The sequence below is a fragment of the Trachemys scripta genome, chromosome 22 (genome assembly GCF_013100865.1).
Source record: "Trachemys scripta elegans isolate TJP31775 chromosome 22, CAS_Tse_1.0, whole genome shotgun sequence".
NCBI lineage: Eukaryota > Metazoa > Chordata > Testudines > Emydidae > Trachemys > Trachemys scripta.
Window position 1 is genome coordinate 11,118,517 of NC_048319.1, and position 21,098 is coordinate 11,139,614.

The 21,098-nt window shown below is 44.6% G+C and overlaps 1 protein-coding gene across 2 annotated transcripts in view; it reads right to left on the reverse strand.

Moving 5' to 3' along the window:
- Positions 1-296: 296 nt before the first annotated feature.
- Positions 297-21,098, reverse strand: part of SCAMP4 (secretory carrier membrane protein 4) — a 36,510-nt gene continuing 15,708 nt past the window's right edge. For both annotated transcript variants that reach the window (XM_034755114.1, XM_034755113.1), the window contains exons 3-7: positions 18,868-18,996; positions 13,027-13,183; positions 8,472-8,573; positions 6,719-6,836; positions 297-5,655 (exon numbers count right to left, since the gene is read on the reverse strand). In XM_034755114.1, coding sequence (XP_034611005.1) covers positions 5,479-5,655; positions 6,719-6,836; positions 8,472-8,573; positions 13,027-13,183; positions 18,868-18,996 — 683 coding nt within the window. In that variant the 3' untranslated portion in view covers positions 297-5,478. The remainder of the gene's footprint in view (positions 5,656-6,718; positions 6,837-8,471; positions 8,574-13,026; positions 13,184-18,867; positions 18,997-21,098) is intronic.

Here is a 21,098-nt window from a genome sequence, read left to right on the forward strand (position 1 = left end):
GTCCCTCCCTCTCTGTAAAGTACTGCACAACCAGCCTTAGGGGTTTTCTCCCCCTCCCAGTTCCTTTGAGTATTCAGGACATCACAGAATACTACTGCAAGCACCTCCCATCTCAGCCAAAACGTCCATGGTCTTCAGCAGGAGTTCCTGCAGGCTCCTCCCGTGCAGGTCAGGCCCCCACCCAGAGCACTGGAGGAGATGGGCCAGTGCTCTGAGCTGATACCATAAAACACCCACCATGATCAGACACTTGGCTGGAGAGCTTAGACCGTTCTTTGGAGTTGAAGACAGGAAAAGCACCACAGTTTGACTTTTATTTAACTAGAATGCTCCAGCATGCTGTCATTCAGCATCAAATACAGTGGTGTGAAAGGGTAGCACAGACATGTAGTGTAGAGATCAATACAACTCATGCTCTACATCCAGCGTCGCATTAGTAAGCTAGGTATAAAAGCCACTGTATTACTGTTGGAAAACATACATCTGCAAACCCTCCACTCATCCCAGGGGGCATAAGCTAATTCGGGCTAATTCATAAGCAGAGAATACAAAATCCACCCATTTAAAAGCAGAGGGAAAAGCAAACTGCTCAACCAAGTTTAATCTTTCTGTTACACACCATTCATGTTCTGGGCTCAAGGAAAATGCACACAGGCATTGGGAATGTGGCAGAAGTCAGGTAAACACGCAGGTACACATTGTCACAGGGGCCAGACACACACACACCTTGATCTTCCCCAACTGTAGGGGCATGATGTAACCACTGCTGAGAGGGAGTTAGTTGGGAACCCTGATCCCACAGGCAAGCTCCTTGGGGCAGGGACTTTTTGTGCTCGGTTTGTACACCACCTAGCACAATGGAGTCCTGGCCCATGACTAGAGTTCCTAGGCAATACAAATAACAGGAGCACGACTGGGTGGGTGCCAAGTCACACCTGTCCCTAGCTGGAGGGAGGCCTGAAAGGGGAGCATCTGAGTTCCTCAGTAGCACGATGAAGGCCATGGTCATGCCTGCATCCCAAGACATTGCCAACTTCTGCCCACATGCCACCCTCTGCTCTTGTGTACTAGGGAGTGAGTGCACAGCGGCTCCTGCTGCAATACCACTCGTTGCAAGGGACTATGCCGATCTCCACTTGGCTTGGCGAGCGGCACTCTTGTGACACTTGTGGTGTTCCACGCAAGGATTTGCAAGATCGATGGCTGAGAGGAGAGTCTCTCCCCGTGCACTGAACAGAGACCTGGGGATGAAAGTCCACCTCACAGCAGCAAACCACCCCATGAAGCAGTTGCCATTTACTACCATTAACGAATCGCCAACAGTGCAAAGAGGTGCACTAGCAGCGCTATTCCCGACACCCCCATGGAGGGAGTCAGCACAAGCTATCTACACCCTGCTTAAATGGTGCCTAGGGCCTTGTGCGAGTCCTCCAGACTACAGTGAATTTCACCCTGGGGCCACATCCTGCTTCCACTAAGTCAACTGGAATTGCAAAGCTGCCACTGACCTCCTGAGGCCAGAATGTAGGCCTAGGTGAACACACCAAATGGGTCTGCACTGTTGACAGAAGACTTTCACTGTCATCTGCTCTGCTAAGTGCTTTTCTGGCGCCGAGTAAAATGGCTAAAGTTAAGCAACCTTGAGGAGGCACCTTAACTTCAGGATAACATTAAGGGAGGGTGTGTGTGTGTGTGTGTGTGTGTGTGTGTGTGTGTGTATAAACGTGACTGAATTCAGCATAAGCCTGTTTAACCCAAGGCTGATCAACACCCCCTCAGGTTGAAATTCATCTCTGTGCAGAGGACCAGCTTGAATCCTAGCACTACCTTTCCTAAGTAGCACCTATCGAGTGGATAGAGCACAGGACTAGGACTCAGGAGATCTTGGTTCTATTCCCAGCCATGCCACTGACCTTCTGGGTAATCCAGGCACACAGAGAAGTGACTTGCCCACAGTTTCCCCACCTGCATAATGGGGATAACGATACCTCCTTTGTAAAGGACTTTGCAAAGATCTATAGTTGAAAAGCGCGAAAAGAGGATAAATTAAATAGTACATATGCCTTGCAGTGACTCCCAGCAAAGGGGTGAATTTCACCCACAATGCATTGTTCCTTTACTTGTCCAAACCCCTATTTCCCAGAAGGCTTTGGAGTTTTCTAAGAGAGGGAAATACTGAACGGGGATAACTAGACCTCACTATTTTCTTCCAACCATCATGAATACATACACACCTCCAAGGTAGCCAGGCTTCTCACATGGAGGATAGAATGAGGATTTATTTGACGCCTGCAAGGAAAACAACAAAGAACCCCACAGACGACACAAAGCATCCCACATAACATGATGCAGAACAAAAATTAAAGTTGGCTAAGTCCAGGTTAACAATTCTCCAAAACGTTGGTAGGTCCTTGGAAATCTAATGTAAACATTAAATTTATAAAAATATAGCTATGATTCCAAAAATAAGCCACAACAGTTCTGGCAGCACATTGATTGAGTCAACTTTCTGGAATTACGACTCACCCTCAGTCACCCCATATTGAAAAGAATGACCAAGAGGGGCGGAGGATATTCCGCACCTCCAAGGATGAGATTAGGCAGGCACGCCATATTCAGGCTTCCCAATGTGGCAAATCACAGGCAGGACTCCCGTTTTCATTAACAGGATCCAAGCACTGGGAATTTTGACCCATCCCCTGGGCAGCATGTTCGTATTTCCAGGGAGTTAAATGACAGGCAGTTCTCTTTCACCACCCTTTCGATGGCAAGCACACAAAGAAAAGGCACACAACACTCTATGCAAGATGAAGGCAACTAAAAGTTCGGCAACATGATTGGACTGTATTCTGTTAGCAAAGCTCCAAGCATCTGTCCTTGTGTTTATGAGCAAATCACATACACACATACACATACACACAGACACAAGTCATTGCGTTAGGAATGTGTTAGAAAGATATTTTGAGAGGCCCAGCAAAGGGCTGGCTTTGCAGCAATGGGAAATGTTGCTTTTAAACTGAAGTTCAAGGAGGCTTTGGCCTCCAGTGTTAATCAGTTGCTTTTCCTTTGGCCCATCTGATAACAAAGATGTCACACAAATCCCATGGTAATGCATTTCACTTACCTAATATTTACAATATATGCATATAGGGAAAAAATTAAGACTACACAAAATGGGGAATGGGGCACCAAGGGAAGAAGAACTCTCCCCTAAGAGCTAATATATTATTGAATAAGGCACTTGTTTATTGAGACCATTTTCAAAGGATGATTTGCAAATGGATTCCATCCAGCTTGGAGACCTTTTCTAAGCCTTTCAGGAGCAGATTCTGTTTCCAGTTACTCAGTGTAAAATTGGCATAACTCCACTGATAGCTATGGAGTTACTCGTGTTGATGTGAATCCAGACTGAGAGCAGAATCCAACACTAGTCTGCAGATCTGAACAAATACAAAACCTCCCTCATGTCTCCTTTGGAAGCTGAAGGCTTTTAGCACCTCACGGGATCTTTAGCAGAGGCTTTCAAAGCTGCTGCAGGGTTTTGGAGGCTCAGTTCCCATAAAAATTAACGGAAATTGGGCACCCAAATCTCACAGGCTGATTGGAAAAATCTCAACATTGAGTAGCGGATTTTTAAGGAGAAACGGGAAACTGTAGCTTGTACTGCTTGGGCTGATCTAGTACGAAATGGAAAGGAATTAGACTGCTCTGCCTACAGATTCCAGTACTTGTGACATGAGAAATAGATAAGAGGAAGGAAGTCAGCACTGTGACACACACTGTGGCCAGGTCTACTCTACAAAGTTTTGCCAGCATAGCTATGTTGATGGGGGTGTGAAACAAAAAACAAATCAACATCCCCCCAGCCAACATAGATGTGTCAGCAAACCCCCCTAGTACAGCCACAACTAAGCAGGCATTAGAGTGCTTCTGTCAACGTAGCTAACGTCATTCAGTGAGGTGCTGTTACTGTGCCAACAGAAAAACTTCTGTCGCCACACGCTATGCCTACACTAGGGTGCTCTGGTCAGTACGGCTAGGCCAGCAAAGCATTTGTATGGTAGACAAAGCCTCGTTCTTAACAAGAAAAGACCCTCTCAACAGAACCTTTATCTTCCCCTCAACCAACTTCTTAGGGAAAGGTAATTCCACCTCTCTCTGCCTGCATGCTGAAGTAGAGAGAAGAGCTGTACACTTGGCTGTATACATGGGGAGTGGTCCTGCATGACTAAATAAAGGATAGACTACAAAATGCTTAATAGTCTTGTAAACTAACAGGTGACATGTTGCAGGAGAACAGTTCACAAGCATGAGAAACTTGATCAGATTCGGATGTCAGCTATGTCAGAATAAATCAGGATTGATCCATCCATTTTAACGGAGTTACTCCCAAATCACACAAGTCATTCTTAGTATTCAGATTTAGAGTTATCCACCACCTGGCTACAGAATTGTAGCCAGAAGATTATTTACATTATAAGGGTTTGTCAATGGGGTGAGATTCAATCAGGAGGGAGAGGGGCCTGCACATGTGGGGCCAGCACAAAACCTAGACACTGCGTAAGTGGGACTTAAGTGGTGCCTATGTCTTGTGTTGGCTGTCTACATAAGAGTGACTATAACCGATGCAGTCTGAGCCAAAGCCCATTGAAGTCAGTGATTCCACTGGGCTTTCAATCAGGCCATTAGCAAGCAAGGATTATAGACAAGTGAGATGAACCGGTACTTTCAAACATGTAGACCCTATCATAAGAAAAACCTTTGGGGGTGAAGAAAATGAATTCTAATAGAACGATACCTCACCAGCTGAGTGGAGGTTCTGCTAATCAGATGCAGTGTCCAACACTCACTCACTGTGGGCAGAGTTATCTAAAGCATTCTCTCGCTACAGAGAACTCAAGAGACAGTTTAGACCTTCAAGGGTTTTATGAACAAAAAGGGAGCCCTGGCCACCAATTTCAATCTTCCGAGGCACAAAATAAAATAGATGAGACATTTCCCTTTGAGAAATAGAAATTCCAGAAAACTCATCAGGAGATGCCAGTTGATGCCCATTTCCAATTATGTCCCCTGCTCGGTAACAGGAAGATGGTGGTGTGCATCTGATAAGAATGAAGAGGGCAAGGGAAAGAGCATCTTAAAGTGTTCTTCGCAGAGGGGAAAATCAGCCTTTTCCGGGTACTGATCATTGGAGGATTCCCCCAAGCAAGGGCAGCGAATAGTTCTGCGGTTTGCAGCAAGGCAAATACTGGCAACTGTGCACAAAATAAAACGTTCCAATAGAGATGGGCAAAGCCCTGGAGGCAGTACAGGCTGAGTGCACAGATTTTCTGCAGTCATGGGGAGGAGGGAACTAAAAAAACCCAAAGATGATGGGGGAAAAAAAAAAAAAAAAAAAAAGATCTTTTCAAATAATAATAAAAATAATAATGAGGAGACCAAAAAAGATAATCCAGGCAGTTTGACAGCTGTTGCTGCTTAAGGCCATTGATTTCCCGTGGGATAGTTGGGCACCGTGGGATATTGTGGCAGACTGTTTCCAGAAAAGTTATTGTACTGAGCTTCCCTGCTCGGGGGGTCCCTCCATGAGCCGCTGTTCCATTCATCCTGGGCTTTCTGAAAGCTTCCGCCAGCCCCTCGGTAAATTTTATGTACCTAGTAGGTAATCAAGAGAGCAAGGGAAGAATCAGCAACAAGCATCTAGTTTCCTTTCCAATAGGAACTACGGTCACTTCGTTAATGCCCAATATACTAGACACTTCCTAGTGCTGTCCCATGTATCTGGTAACATCTCTGTTCAAGTGTCCACATTCCAAAGGAACAAGGGTGCTATAAACAGAACCGTGCAGCAGACGGCAACAGAGAAGCAGCTAGATAAGATCTACATACAGTCTTTTAACCCACCGCAGCATTATGACTAACTCAGGTTGGGGAATTGCATAGTAATGATGTTAGAAGCAATTCATCCAAACTAGGTCAGTTTACCTAGAATTCAGCATTACTGAAATTGCTGCATCCCAGACTGGCAAAGCTTGGGTGCACGATAGGAGGATTATATAGCTGGGCATATAGAGGTGCAGGAGAAGGAGTGACTTTTTTCAGCCACCCTACCACACAGATGCCAACCAACGCATGACTGGAGTGGCACTATCTGTGATCTCAAAGGCAGCAGTATGCTCCCACATTCCAGAGGTAAACTGTCCTGATGGCAGCTGCTTTGGGGTACAGAACATATTTTGCTGGACTTGTCAGCTTTGGCATCTTGTTGTGTAACAGATCTTACCCCTCTGGCTTTTCCCCTCCCATGAAGTGCAACACTGGTGAAGTCTCGCCTGTTGTATTGCCCATGACAGTGGCTCTCCAGTTTTATCCTTCTGCAGACCACTTTAAGGAGAAAGATCCTTCCATGAATCTCCCTCCCACCACCCCCGTCTCAGCAGGTTTAATTCTCAGAATCAATGGCTGTTCATGGATTCATGCTGGGAGGGACACGGTTCCATTGCATGGAGAGAACCCTCAATCGCACTCTCAACCTTTCATCTAGATTTGTCCTGGAGGGGGGGATCTGGCTTGGCAGGGGGACAGCCCCCACACTGTCTATACTCTCAACTTTCTAGGACGTGAGTGGTTACAGTGACCACTAAGCTGAGGATTCACTTTGCTTTGATGCACAGAATTGACAGATACTCCACATCAGAAAGGCAACTGAAGCACTTACCCTTAGGAGATAGAAGGACATCGCAACCGCTGACATCGTAAACATTATGGCTGGAAACAGCATGAACACAGCAGCTGCAACACTGGTACTAAAAAAAGTAGTGGCTGCCAACCATCCACTGGAAGAAAGTGAAATACAGAGAAGTATCACTGTAGTTTGTTTTCACCGCCAACCTGAAAATATTTGCAGGTGAGTTGTAAAGTTGCAGGATATGAATGGAAAAGTAAGAACTAGGGCAAGAACCAGGTGCAGCACAGGTAAATATTTCCCCTGCACATCTCTGTTAATGCACCTCAAGTCCTGACCTGCAACATCCCCGGCTATTTGAATTCCAGGCCACTAAAGAAAGCCAGTTGAATGGTGAGGTTTTAGGAGGTAAACGAATGTCTATAAAGGAACCAAATTTATTTTCACTTGTGCAGAGATAGTGTGGGGGCTAGTGGAATAAAGCTAGGGTTAAGAACCAGGAACCGGAGAGTCCTTGACCTAGCTCGGAGTCTCCATTTCCACAGGTCATCATACTGTGCCTCATGGGGCACTCTGAGGATTAGTGTTTAAACCCAGCACTCTGTGTAGCACCTTCTTTTCTGTTATTCTAGCTTCAGCAGGATTTGCATCCAGGCTCTAAAGATGGCAGGTTAAATTACCAACCTTCTGTGACCAAAACCGGGAAGGTCAAGAACATAACCTCCAATTATTATTTAAGGATGAACCTTGGGACTCTAGCTCTGTAGACTGGAGATGAAGTGAAACTTATGTGCATGGGGAAGATGGTAAGAAAGGATAAGATGTCTTGACCGCCTCACTCACCCTCCCAAGCACCTAGGTTAGAACCTTGCTGCAAACTCCCAGGTGGCTTCTCTGTTGCAATGGTGTGGTCATATGGAGGGGAAAATGGTTATTTATTGATAGGGACCTACCAAATTCATGATCCATTTTGGTCAATTTCACGGTCATAGGACTTACATTGTAATTGTTGGGGTCCTGACCCAAACAGGAGTTGTGGGGGACACAAAGTTACTGTAAAGGAGGGGGGGGATTGCGGTACTGAGACCCTTACTTCTGCGCTGCGACTGGCGGCGGCAATTCCTTCAGAGCTGGGCAGCTGGAGAGTGGCAGCTGCTGGCTGGGAGCCCAGCTCTGAAGACAGGGCTGCTGCCAGCAGCAGCTTAGAAGTAAGGGTGGTATGGTATAGTATTGCCACCCTTACTTCTGTGCTGCTGCTGGTGGGGCGCCGCCTTGAGAGCTGGGTAAGGGTGGCAATATTGTGACCCCCCTAAAATAACCTTGCAACTCCCATGCAACTCCCTTTTGGGTCAGGACCCCCATTTGAGAAATGCTGGTCTCCCCTGTGAAATCTGTGTAGTATAGGATAAAAGCACAGAAGACCAGATTTCATGGTCCATGATGCGTTTTTCATGGCCGTGAATTTGGTAGGGCCCTATTTATTGGGGTGGGGGCACATGTAGCCCTGAAAGAACAGAAGGATGAAAATCCTATGCAGGCTCAAATCATGTAACATTACCTTAGCGAGGCGAGAGGAGTGGAGAACATGCCCTCACTCCAACCAGGACCCTTTCTTTGTCCAACCCCTTTCCTTATCTCCCCCAACTCTCCCTCCCCACACATCAGCATTTAATGCATGGAAATGTGGAACACAAGCTGAATCTATGAGACAAAATCTCTGCAGCTAGATGGAGAGAAGACGTGGACTGAGTGCTCCACTCAAAGACCATGGGAGCATCCTGCTTACCATGTTCCCCAGCCGGAGATACCGATCGCTTGTATGACAGTCAGAATAAACTGGGCACCAAAGATGAAGAAAAAGGCCATGAAATTAAAAGAGCTGTCAGACCTGTGAAATGAGAGAGGATGTTAGGGAGACTGCATGGGGTTTATCACCTTGTACTGTACCAAGTTACTATGCCCCCACTCTCTCCATACACACTATCATGAAGCAATGGATCCCCACTCAGTCTCATACCTTGAAGATTAATATCCACCCCCTTTTCTCTAGGGCTGGAAGCATACAGGTTTCTGCATCATCATGACTTCATCTCCCTCAATAAACCTAGGTCCTGAAATTGATCTAACAAACTAATTACACGTATGATCACCTTCAGAGAGGCATGTTGTTTTCCACCAATACCTCAGCAGCCTCTTGTAGAGAAGACACTTGCAGCATTATCCGGATTGCATGTCTAAACTCAATGCAGTTTGACACCTGTGCTTTTCATAATGCAACCCATCCATTTGTGAGCAGGCACAAGGCCCCGGGAACACATGGGTACGAGTGCTGGCAGCCAGACAGATCCTATATGTGCATTACATGCAATTATCGTGAACAAGAATCCTAGCTGGGAATATCTCAGGGGCTGTTTGTCATCAGTTTACACACCTGTGGTTAAGGGAGGTGAGCCATTGATAACCCAGCTCTGGGATGGATTAGGAAGAAAAACAGCTCTGGCAGCCACATACAGAGTGTATTTGAGCCTAATGAATGGGATGGAATGTTGCCTGGGGAAATAAGTGGCGTTCAGAGGCAACGCTGCTTTTTGTAACTCCACGGCATCTACGCCTTTGGGATGGATAGGTCAGGCAGGTGCCAAGCTACTGAACGAGATCAGTAGAGTTTATGTTTGTGGTCCAGGTATGCACGGTGGCTACCAAAACTAGGCGTGCTCAATGGCCTCTCCATCACTGGGGTTCAGCATAGCTCTACCAGAGCTCTAGCTATACCGTACAGCAATAATAAAATAAAAAAAAAAATTTAGATGCAGATTCAGTAAAGCACTTAAGTACATGCTTAGAGTTAAGTACTTGCTTAAGTCCCACCGGTACATGCTTAAAATTTATGGTGTCATCAGATGCAGTGTCTTCATCTAGCAACACCACCCATATTAGTCAGCCATTCTTTGGCAAGGAATACTGTTATTTTAAACTGAAGGATAGCTCTGGACCCACTCATACCTGATGACACATTTAATAGTGCAAATTATTTACATCAAATCCATTGAATCATAGAAACAGGGAGGGTCTGTGTTCTAAGCCAGATGTACAAATGTATTTAGGCACCTAAAGATGCAGAGAGGAGCTTTTTTAAATCCCCTAGGTGCCTAAGCAGGATAGGTACCTAACTCGCATTGAGTATGTAATTCCTCTTAGGGGCCTATCTGCATGTTTAAGCATCTAAATACGGTTGTAAATCTGGTACTTAATGGCGAGAGCAAAGAATGGGACTGACCTTGGGCAAGTTGGAAACCCTCAGGGCTTGATTCTCTCTTGCCCTGCACCTTATGCAGTCATTTATACCAGTGCAAAGTGCGTGTCAAGTTGCATGAATAGCTACACAAAGGGCAGGTCAATGGCAGTTGTGGCCCGTTGTCTCCAATAGTATTATTACTTCCCAGGGGTGTTGTGAAAGAGACTAGATAGCCTGGGTTGAACAATGCTACAGAAGAGCAAAATGCTACCATCATGGCATTCTCCTTTCGAATACTGGATCCGAGTAGAACACGTTTCCTGTGATAAACAGTCCATGGTTAAGGTAATTCTGTCTCAATACTGAAATCAAATCACAGTGAAAGGACAATGTTCCAGGCTGGACCTTTAAATGGACTCTCATGACAATGACCTGGCAATAGTAAAGAAATCTCAATTTGAAGGGGTGTATGGGAATCAGCTAGAGGAGTGTCAAGTATCAGGGGGTAGCCGTGTTAGTCTGTATCTACAAAAACAACAAGGAGTCTGGTGGCACCTTAGAGACTAACAGATTTATTTGGGCATAAGCTTTCGTGGATAAAAACCTCACTTCTTCAGATGCATAGAGTGAAACCTAAGTGAGGTTTTACCCACAAAAACTTATGCCCAAATAAATCAGCTAGAGGAGTGGTTTTCAACCTGTGGTCTGTGGACCCCTGGGGATCTGCAGACTAGGGCTATGATTTCCAAAGGGGTACACACCTCCATTTGAAATAGTTTTAGGGATCCACAAATAATAAAAAAAAAAAAAAAAAAAGTGGAACACCACTGAGCTACAACATGTAGAAAAGGTGAATTCTCATCCACCTTTCCACTGGAAATTTGCCACCATTCTGCTCTCACGCCAAGGTTCTGCATCTAATTTAACTTTGGATGTGGACATATGGTGAATGTTTCACAAAAGCATCCACAGACTACGGTATCCCAATATCTACCATGGCTGTAACAGCCGGGAATAAGCATAGCAAGTGGGTCTAATGAATCTGGCTACAGTATTCCTTTCCCATAAAAATATTTCTCTGATTACACCGCTATTTTCTTTAAAGTCTCCTCCAAACTAATGTCAAACTAACTGCTCTGTGGCTTGCTGGTCTGTCCCTAGGGTATTGATTTTATATACAAGTATTTACACAGGGTAATCTCAAGGGCCTTTCAGCATTCGGTTGCACAAAACACATACAAACAGCATTAAAGAAATAATTAGAATCTGACTCCACAAAGCCCAGAGGAAAGCATTGTGGAGGAGTAATTTTTCCCAGACTTTGGAAGGGAAAGTGCTCTTTGAACAGAGTTCTACTAGTGACTTGGAAACCCCAGGGACTTTTGAATTAAGAAAGGGGAAGGGGAAAAAAACAAAACACAGCCCAGTAGAGTAACACTTCTCAGATTTCATTTTTCACTTCCTTTAAGAGTTTCATATGATTCAATTCCTTTGCTTTTCATATCCTCTTAGAAGTTATCCTCCTTTGAATTCTATAACGTAATTAAACTTAGTTGCTATGGTTTTAATAATATCCACTACATTAGCACACATATTTGGTAGTATTTGAGGTGAGCATTTAGATGCAGATTCAGTAAAGCACTTAAGCACATGCTTAGAGTTAAGTACTTGCTTAAGTCCCACCGGTACATGCTTAAAATTTAGCATATGCTTGAGTGCCTTCTAGAATCAGGGCCTTAGTCTGTCTGCTTCTATTCCTGTCAGCTGCTTCCGCTTTCTTCTAAATTAACTTCTCTTACCATAGAATTTGATGGTTAGCCAATTAAAAAAAATACATTGGTAGTGAAGGAGGGGAGAGGGTTGTCTAGGAAGCTGGAATGGCAGATTCCTGTCAGCTCTGCTAGTGACCTGCTGCATGACCTTGGGAAAATAGCTTCCCCTTTCCACGCCTCAGTGTCCCTATGCAAAATGGAGATTAAACTTAAGTCCCTCAAAGGGATGTTGTGAAGCTCAATGCACTAATGTTTGCAAAGTGCTTTGCAATTCCAGCAGGCACTAGAGACATGCAAATGATTATTAATAAAAAAATAAATGTAGGATGATTTTAAATATATTTGTGCCATTTGAGAAGAGCCCTGGTCTTTGTGGGTTACTTTTATTTAAATACCCGCTCCCAATAGGAGTAACTAGATGCTGTGCCTAGAGACAAAAAGCAGAACAGTTCTTAGCAAGCTATTTCTGTACAGTTTTCCCATAAAGAACCGAGAAACCAAAAATCTTAAACAAGCTTTTAGAAGAATGTCTCCCATACCATTAGCCATGTGAATGCTTAAGTAACCCTAGGGCTATTTAATAATCACAATACATTAACAATTTTTAAAATATGGATTTCATGCTTGTGAAAGTGCAAAACCAATCAGTGCTGCGATGACCACGGAATAGGTCAAACTGTATGGTCATCAGCAATGCAAGATCTTGTTGCAAGCCCCCCTTCACCAACATGAATTAGCTCTGTTCTGAAGGAACCCTTTATGGGGACAAGAGAGAAGTGAAGTTTCTGTGGCCTGGACCTCTCTGCCAACAAGGGGTCAGTTTGTGTCAAAGGTGGCGTTTTGTGGGCATGGATACTTCTCACTAATCATCGTATTCTTCACTGTGCTCATACGTAGCTTGTAGACATAGCCTTCCCCACTACCTCCACCCTTTGTCCGTCTTGTCTATTTCAACTGTAAGCTCTTCGGGGCAGAGACTAGCTCTTAGTCCATATCCGTACAGAATTAGAACAATGGGATCCCTTTAGGCATTATCATAATACAAACAACAACAGGCCACCAAACAACAAACAGACAGCAGCAACTTTCAGTCGCTCTCCACCTTGGCTGGATTCAAACCAGCCACGAGAAGCCCTATAGCTTCATCTATAAGCTCCCGCGCTGGCCAAAAACTTTCTTAACCAAATATTGTAACTGAATATTCCATTTACTTTCTCCTTAATCTGTGCCCTGACAGATGAACAGCTTGCGGGCATTGTCTTGATCAACATTTACTGAACGAACCTCCCAGAGGAAACCCTTTGATCAAAGGAAGAAGGTGAGTGTCTACTTACCGAAAGCCTTTGTATGCAGGCCGGAACCAGCATATGTAACTGCAGGGGCTGAAGAGAAAAAGCCAAAGGATGGCCAAGCCAAAATTAACGCCATAACCACCACCAATCCACCAGGCCAGGCAGCCAATTAGATTCACCACTAGTGTGATGCAGTAAACTATAAAGAGAGAACAGGAGAGGGGATAAGTAATGCTGTTTGCTGGCTTCAGAAAAAGAGGAAGCAAATGGGTTGTATTATAATACAAAGAGACCTTGTCATGGGAAGAATCGTTAGCACAATGAAATGATTGGGGTGGATGTTATCAACACGCGGACCATGAGGCAAGGCTGCTACTGTAACTTGGCAGAACTGCTCTAGGGATTGTCAGCTTTGGAATGGGGCAGATACCAGGAGAGGAAACAAGGGACTCATTTGGGAGCATAGGTTAGTGGAAGGAAAACTGGGTGGATAATTCTGCAAGTGAAGGGATCAGTGGAAGATCAGGACTTGGACCTCTATTGTTACAAAGGGAAACTAAGTGGACAGATTTTTAATTACACCAAGGTCCCTTAATGCCCCAAGAATGCTATAGAAGGGTCTTTAAAGGAGTGGAATCATCCCATTGAAAAAACACCCTCTGCACAAGTAGCTTCCCTGGCTAGCACATCGAGTCCAAGTAAGGGCTCTATGGGGGGTTTCCCGCACACCACACCGTTTCCCCATCATGCCAGGGGCTCTGGACACCCTATTCTCCTATACCAGGATCTCCCAATCGCCCTCCATGGCAGGGACTCTGTATCCCCCTATTTCCCCCAACTCCCATAACAGGATTCCACATCCCTCAATGCCAGGGTCTGCACATGTCCTCCCTCCCCCGCAACATTATTATTTTACTTCTTCCTGTCTGGGAGAAGCATCATTCAAGGTTTCAACTTGTTTAACAAGCAGAGATGTGATAGGGTGTTATGCTGGAATGTTTTAATCGCTTCCATCAAGTGGTTCTTCAATCTAAAGACAATTACAGAGGGGCTTGAAGCTGTGGCTATGCTAAACTGATGCCATTTCCCACCTTCTGGCATTCTGATTCCCTCCTGCAATATTAATGGAGTTCTGTCTATTGATACCTAGAAAATTCCCAGAAATTTTAGAACGGATAGGATGGAGCATTAAAAAGTTATATAGAATTGTAGGACTGGAAGGGACCTAGAGAGGTCATCTCTAGGCCAGTCCCCTACACTCATGGAAGGACTAAGTATTATCTAGACCATCCCTGGGCAATTCCATAACCGCCCTGGGCAATTAATTCCAATGCTTAACCACCAAACAGAGATACCTTATACCATCGAGTTGAGTATCTCGCAAGTTCAGCCAATTATATACCCCCTCCCAACCCAGTCTGGGGACACTGAGCAATTAATAAATGATTGTGTACCAACACATCATACGGGGAAGATAAATAGCTGAATCTTTAATACGAGAGGTTTCTTTCTAACTGATTATTCAGGCATTTAAGTTAAATGGGGGTTAACAACATCCAAAAAAACAGTTTTAATTAAAAAAACCCTTCTCTCAGTTATGCAGGTTTCACTTCCATGATATAAGTTAACTGTAAGAGGTTAACAAAAGACTTGCTTTAAATGCCCTGGTTTGCATACGTCTTAAGATTTAGCAAAGGGAAAACTCACTTTTAAGTTAAAAATTAAATCCTATTTACAGTGACTAACTGGAGAGTCTAGAATTTTTAGTTTGATAACTTGCGGGCTATAAAAACAAGCAAATAATACAAACCCTTTAAACCAATGGTGCTTATAAAGCTGTGATGCAAAAGAGGTTTGTTATGTGATTTACACAGGCATTTGTTCTCCAGTAGTGGGAGCTCTGGTACAGGAGTCCCCAAATCTCAATACACCTTTTGTTTTTAAATGTTCAAATCCAATTAGAATAATGACCCCTCAGCCTTATAGTATGTCTTTATTTTAAATATTGGTCTTCTCTTTTTCACTGTCTCCTCTATGGATCTGTTTCTCTCCCACACCCATCCCAGAAACCCAGCATGACCCAAACAGAAAACGTGCCGCAGATGGAAATCTAAAATGCAGAGTGGAAAGCCCAGGTCCGCTCAGACATACACGTGGCCCAGTTGCCTAAATGGCTGGCACCTTTCCATTTTTCCACTAAATTGAATGAGGGACGCTTTGTTTAAAAATTAAAAATCACACACAAAGGCAGCTTTACAGCATGCACCATTTAACTAGTCAGTCTGGAGGAGACAAGCAGTTTCTCCAGGCAAGAAAATTAGAGCTTTTTTCACCATCTCTGAATAACGAAAGAACAATGAAGTGACAGATCATCCTATTGTTTATACACACAGAAATCTCTCACGCACACACTGTACATTTGGAATAAAACCCATAGCATCAAGTGTGTATTGTGTCCCTCAGTGAGAAAGTTATTTCTGTAACTGGAAGGGAAGCTGGGATGACAGGTATTTTGGGAGGAAAGGGTTGGTAGGGCAAAGGGATTTTCTCATCTTCAAGAGCAGGGTTTCTCAAACTGGGGGTTCTGACCCCAAAGGGGAGGTTTGAAAGACTATTGTGGGGGGGTTGTGAGAGTGGCAGCTGCTGACCTGGCACCCAGCTCTGAAGGCAGCACTGCCGCCAGCAGCAGCACAGAAGGAAGGATGGCATGGTGGGGGGCTGTCACTTTTATAGGGGAATCATCAGAGCCTGAAATATTTTCAAAGGGGGTGCCAGCAAAAAAAAGTTTGAGAACCCCTGTTCAAGAGCATTTCCCTGGCCCAGGCTTCCCTTTCTACAGGTCTGCCCATTGAGGTCTAGTCTAATTTCATTCCACAGAGAGGAAAGCTTACTTTCCACTCCTGGTTTCAGAACTATTCAGCTAGAGAGAGTGCAAGCTCAGTGGACGGTGAGATCCAACAGTACCTTCTGTTCAAAATAGGATTCCCTATCAACTGTTGTCACCTACCACTCCACACTGGAACCCATATAGATTATCATCAAACAATTACAACCCATACTTGATGGGGATCACATCCTGAAAAAAAAAAAAAAATCTTTCCTGAACCCCCTCTTCTGGCCTTCAAACAACCCCCAACCTCACCAAGCTCATCATTACAAACAAGCTCTGCACAAACCAGGACACACCGATGCAACGCAGCACCAACCCAACCATAACAGATGCAAAACTTGCAGACATATCTCCAAAATAATCAATGATGATGTTGTTCATCCTTCCAGTTCGAAGATGACCATGACATCACTGACTGGTTTGGTTTCTGTGAACCCCTGAGTGGTTGATCAGGCCAATTTGAGCTTTGAACTGTCTGTGGCGCACTGAACAAGAGATGTCCCTATGGGTTAGTTGATTAACAGTGGACAAGCTGCTGTTGCAAGATTTACGCTGCTGGCGCTTCTGCTCTGCTCATAGACTGTAGCTCCAGTATGGATGACTTCGCTGGGTAGAACGATCATGAGCGAGATCTTCTCAACACACTGGGTCAACGTTGAAATGCCTCAAGGATAACTTGAGGGAGTTCTTGAAACGTTTCTTATAGCCTCCCTGAGAGCTCTCTCCTTTAGTTCATCATAAAAGATCTTCTTTGGCAGTTGCTCATCTGACATTCTGGTGACATGGCCCGCCCATCTCATCTGTGATTTCATCAACAGAGTATGAATGCTCGAAATACCTGCCCATATGAGAACCTCAGTATCTGGAGCCTTGTCTTGCATCTTAGCCTCATCAGTTTCCTCAGACAGCCCATGGGAAAGTGATTCAGCTTCAGAACGTGGCATCTGTACACCATCCAGATTTCGCATGCATACAAAGTTGACAACACGATGCTTTGTATACCTCCAGTTCTGTTTGTTGACTAAAGCCTCTGAACTCTCACACATTTACACAGTGATCAATACCCTCCCCAACACACCTTTCCAGATCCCTATCACAACATTTAGGCTATGTCTACACTGCACATCTTTGCGTTGTAAGGTTCGCAGTGTAGCCGCTCTTTATCGGCAGGAGAGCTCTCTCCTGCCAACAAAATAAAACCATACTTCTTTAACTTGCTGGCAAAGAATACTGTGGGAAACCATATTCAACTTCAAAACCTTTGCTAAAGTCAAGAAATAACACGTCCACTGCTTTTCCCTCATCCACAGAGCCAATTATCTCATCATAGAAGGCAATTAGGTTAGTCAGGTATGACTTGCCCTTGGTGAATCCATGCTGACTGTTCCTGATCACTTTCCTCTCCTTTAAGTGCTTCAAAATTGATTCCTTGAGGACCTGCTCCATGATTTTTCCAGGGACTGAGGTGAGGCTGACCAGCCTGTAGTTCCCCAGATCCTCCTCCTTCCCTTTTTTAAAGATGGGCACTACATTAGCCTTTTTCCAGTCATCGGGGACCTCCCCCGATCGCCGTGAGTTTTCAAAGATAATGACCAATGGCTCTGCAATCACATCCGCCAACTCCTTTAGCACCCTCGGATGCAGCGCATCCGGCCCCATGGACTTGTGCTCGTCCAGCTTTTCTAAATAGTCCTGAACCGCTTCTTTCTCCACAAAGGGCTGGTCACCTTGTCCCCATACTGTGCTGCCCAGTGCAGTAGTCTGGAAGCTGACCTTGTTCGTGAAGACAGAGGCAAAAAAGCATTGAGTACATTAGTTTTTTCCACATCCTTTGTCACTAGGTTGCCTCCCTCATTCAGCAAGGGGCCCACACTTTCCCTAACCTTCTTGTTGCTAACATACCTGTAGAAACCCTTCTTGTTACCCTTCACATCCCTTGCTAGCTGCAACTCCAAGTGTTATTTGGCCTTCCTGATTTCTTGTTCAGCCAATCGCTACGTCTCAGATGATGACCCAGCATGTTCATTTTAAGAACACTTTCACAGCAGATTTGACAAAACGCAAAGAAGGTACCAATGTGAGATTGCTAAAGATAGCTACAGCACATGACCCAAGGCTTAAGAATCTGAAATGCCTTCCAAAATCTGAGAGGGATGAGGTGTGGAGCATGCTTTCAGAAGTCTTAAAAGAGCAACACTCCAATGCAGAAACTACAGAACCTGAGCCATCAAAAAAAGAAAATCAACCTTCTGCTGGTGGCATCTGACTCAGAGAATGAAAATGAACATGCGTCGGTCCACACTGCTTTGGATTATTATCGAGCAGAACCCATCATCAGCATGGACGCATGTCCCCTGGAATGGTGGTTGAAGCATGAAGGGACATATGAATCTTTAGCGCATCTGGCACATAAATATCTTGCGATGTCGGCTACAATGGTGCCATGAGAATGCCTGTTCTCATTTTCAGGTTACACTGTTGTCAGAAAGTGTGGGGGAGACAAGGTCCTGCACCTCCCCACTTCCTGCGATTCACCACGAATCTCAGCCAGCCAGTAAAACAGAAGGTTTATTAGACGACAGGAACACAGTCCAAAACAGGTCTTGCAGGTACAGACAACAGGACCCCCTCAGTCAGGTCCATATTGGGGGGCAGGGAGCTTGGACCCCAGCCCCGGGTCTCCCTCCGTTTCCCCAGCCAGCTCCAAACAAACCCCCTCCAGCAGTCCCCTCCAGCTACACACCCCGGTTCCTCCTCCCGCCCAGGAAAATTAATCGCTTGACAGCCCTAGTTAATTTTGAAGTAAGTTTCAAGGGACAACAGGTTAAAATTCAGGCACAATCTACACCACAGCATCATAGAAGGAAGATTTTGTTCTTGGTAAGTGAACAGAAGTGAAACTCTAAAACGTGTAATACATGGGAATCTACCTTTTTTATAGCTGTTGAGCCCAATATATACAATTTCTCAAAAAATGTCATAATTTCACTTACAGATCCATAAATGGTAAATTCTCTTCACCAGACTCTGATAGTCTATGGGAATTTCATCGGCAAAGTTCTGGTAGAAGCACGGTTTCAGAGGAATAAACTTGGGGAGCGGAGGGAAGTTATTCACTTTCTCTACAGAACAAAAAACACACTCAGTTTAGCTAACTCAGACATATTCTCTTAAATTAATGAATCATCATCATGACATGACCCCTCAGCTGCACTTTCCCAGCCTGGAAATACCCAGAGGAAGCACAGAAAAGAGAGTGTGGAAGCTTGGAATAATCCTGAAAAACATGCCCACCATTAGGAGAGGAGAGGCTCCCTAGTTCCCAGTATCCAGTTTATTTACTCAAATGGGCCAACATCAGCACTTCTCTTCACCCTGGATATTTAGGGCTCATTCTCTAGTGCTTTGTAGCCTGTGTAATCATTTACATCAGTGCAAACCAGGGGAAAAGCACCACCATTCTGATTCAATTGCATTTCACTGGTATAAACGACCACAAAAGGTGCAGCGCAACATAGACTCCAGACTCAGCTCAAGAGCGTAGCAGCTTAGATAGGGTGAGAGAGGCCAGCTAAGCAGGTCTCTAGCTGCATCTAGTGGTGGCAGCCCTTGTAGGAGGGTTTTATCTAACGCATTAGGGCACACAAGCAGGGATGGATATTGGTTTCCCAGACCAAACAAATCAGATGAAAAGCAGGGATTCTCCCTTCCCACAGGACAGACGGATGGAGGTTTGCTTGCAGAAGAGCCTACATTCCCAGAGGAGGTCTTGCTGGGTACAGCGATCAGGACTTGTGGCCTGCAGCTGATATGGTCTGATAACAATGAAAGGGGTGACTTTAGGAGAACAATCCTCTAGAAATATGTTATTCTAAAAAGGATGCCATCCAGTCAAAGGGGAAAATGAGTCACACTAACTCTTCATGGACTATCTGCCCTGCAGATATCAAGGATGCATTGTTATGAATTTCATAAGTCGTGGCCTTCTTGCCTTCCAAATCCAACACATTTCTATTCTCATTCAGCCCTGCCCTTAGCAAACCAAGCCATAAATTCAGACACCGTTATACAGATATTAGGGACAGCCACACAACAAGGAGCAGAGAGATACATACCTTCTTATATGTATTTTATTTTTTAAGCCTCTGATTTTTAAATTTTTTTTAAATAAGTAAAAGGACTCTTTAAATTGTGTAATCCAAACTGCTGTTAGCTGCTGGGAAGATATGCACGTGTGAATATCTAATATAACCATGTGTGCATTTCTACATGTTTGGGAATATTTGTTCTTGCCTTTGAGTGCTGATTAAAGTTTGATTCCAGGGCATTGTGACTAATTGTTTCAAGTCTTCAGCTTCAGTAAACAGAATTAAAAACAATCAGAGGAAGAGAAGAAAAATGTCCTGGGAAGACTTCCAAATGGCACGGAAGACAAGACAAGCGTCTGAACATGACCTTTCAGGCCCAGAGAGTTCCCCCTCTCTTGCCATCATCTCTGTGTGAGAAGATAAAAAGCTGCTCTGGCAAAATTAACTGCTCTCTATAGAAAATTAGTGCTCTCTATAGAAACACCAGCAATAGGAACAGCCTCACTGTGATGCTAAATGAACAGTCTGGCCAGAGCCTCTTTATCAGGGTTCTGCTAGCCCCTTCTTTGTCCCCCCTCCCAAAATGTAGCTGCAGCCACTTTATGTTACTGCAGATCCCTCTCTCCTTCCCTCCCTGCAAGATGGTCTCACTCACCAACATTTCCCGTGACTGCAAGCCACCAGTGCATCTGGCCCATAGATTTTCTTGAAGCACAGGTTCAAAACCTGGCAGATTCAGATAAGCCCTCCAGCTTTCTCAGGCAGATACATTTAGTACCATAATGTTTACTTTGCATTTTGCACTGCCTGGAAAGTAATGACCCCATGGTAGTTGGCTAAAGGTGTTTGTCAGTGGCCAAAATTTCCTCTTCTATTATTCTCCTCTATTGTTGTGTACCATGCTGTGTGCCAGTTGGCTGCTACCCGCCGACCCCAGAGTTGGCTGCATTTTAGGGTTGCTGTGCATATGTAATTTTAAACTGCTTGGGGTTTCTTCAGAGGAAAGACAATAGAAATGTAAGAGAATATTCGCTCAGATCTGATCACATGCCCCCGAGATTTCTACAATACTCGCTTTTGCTCTAGGACAAGATTGTTCGACTACAGCAAGTGCAATGTCTGCTAAAAAACACTGT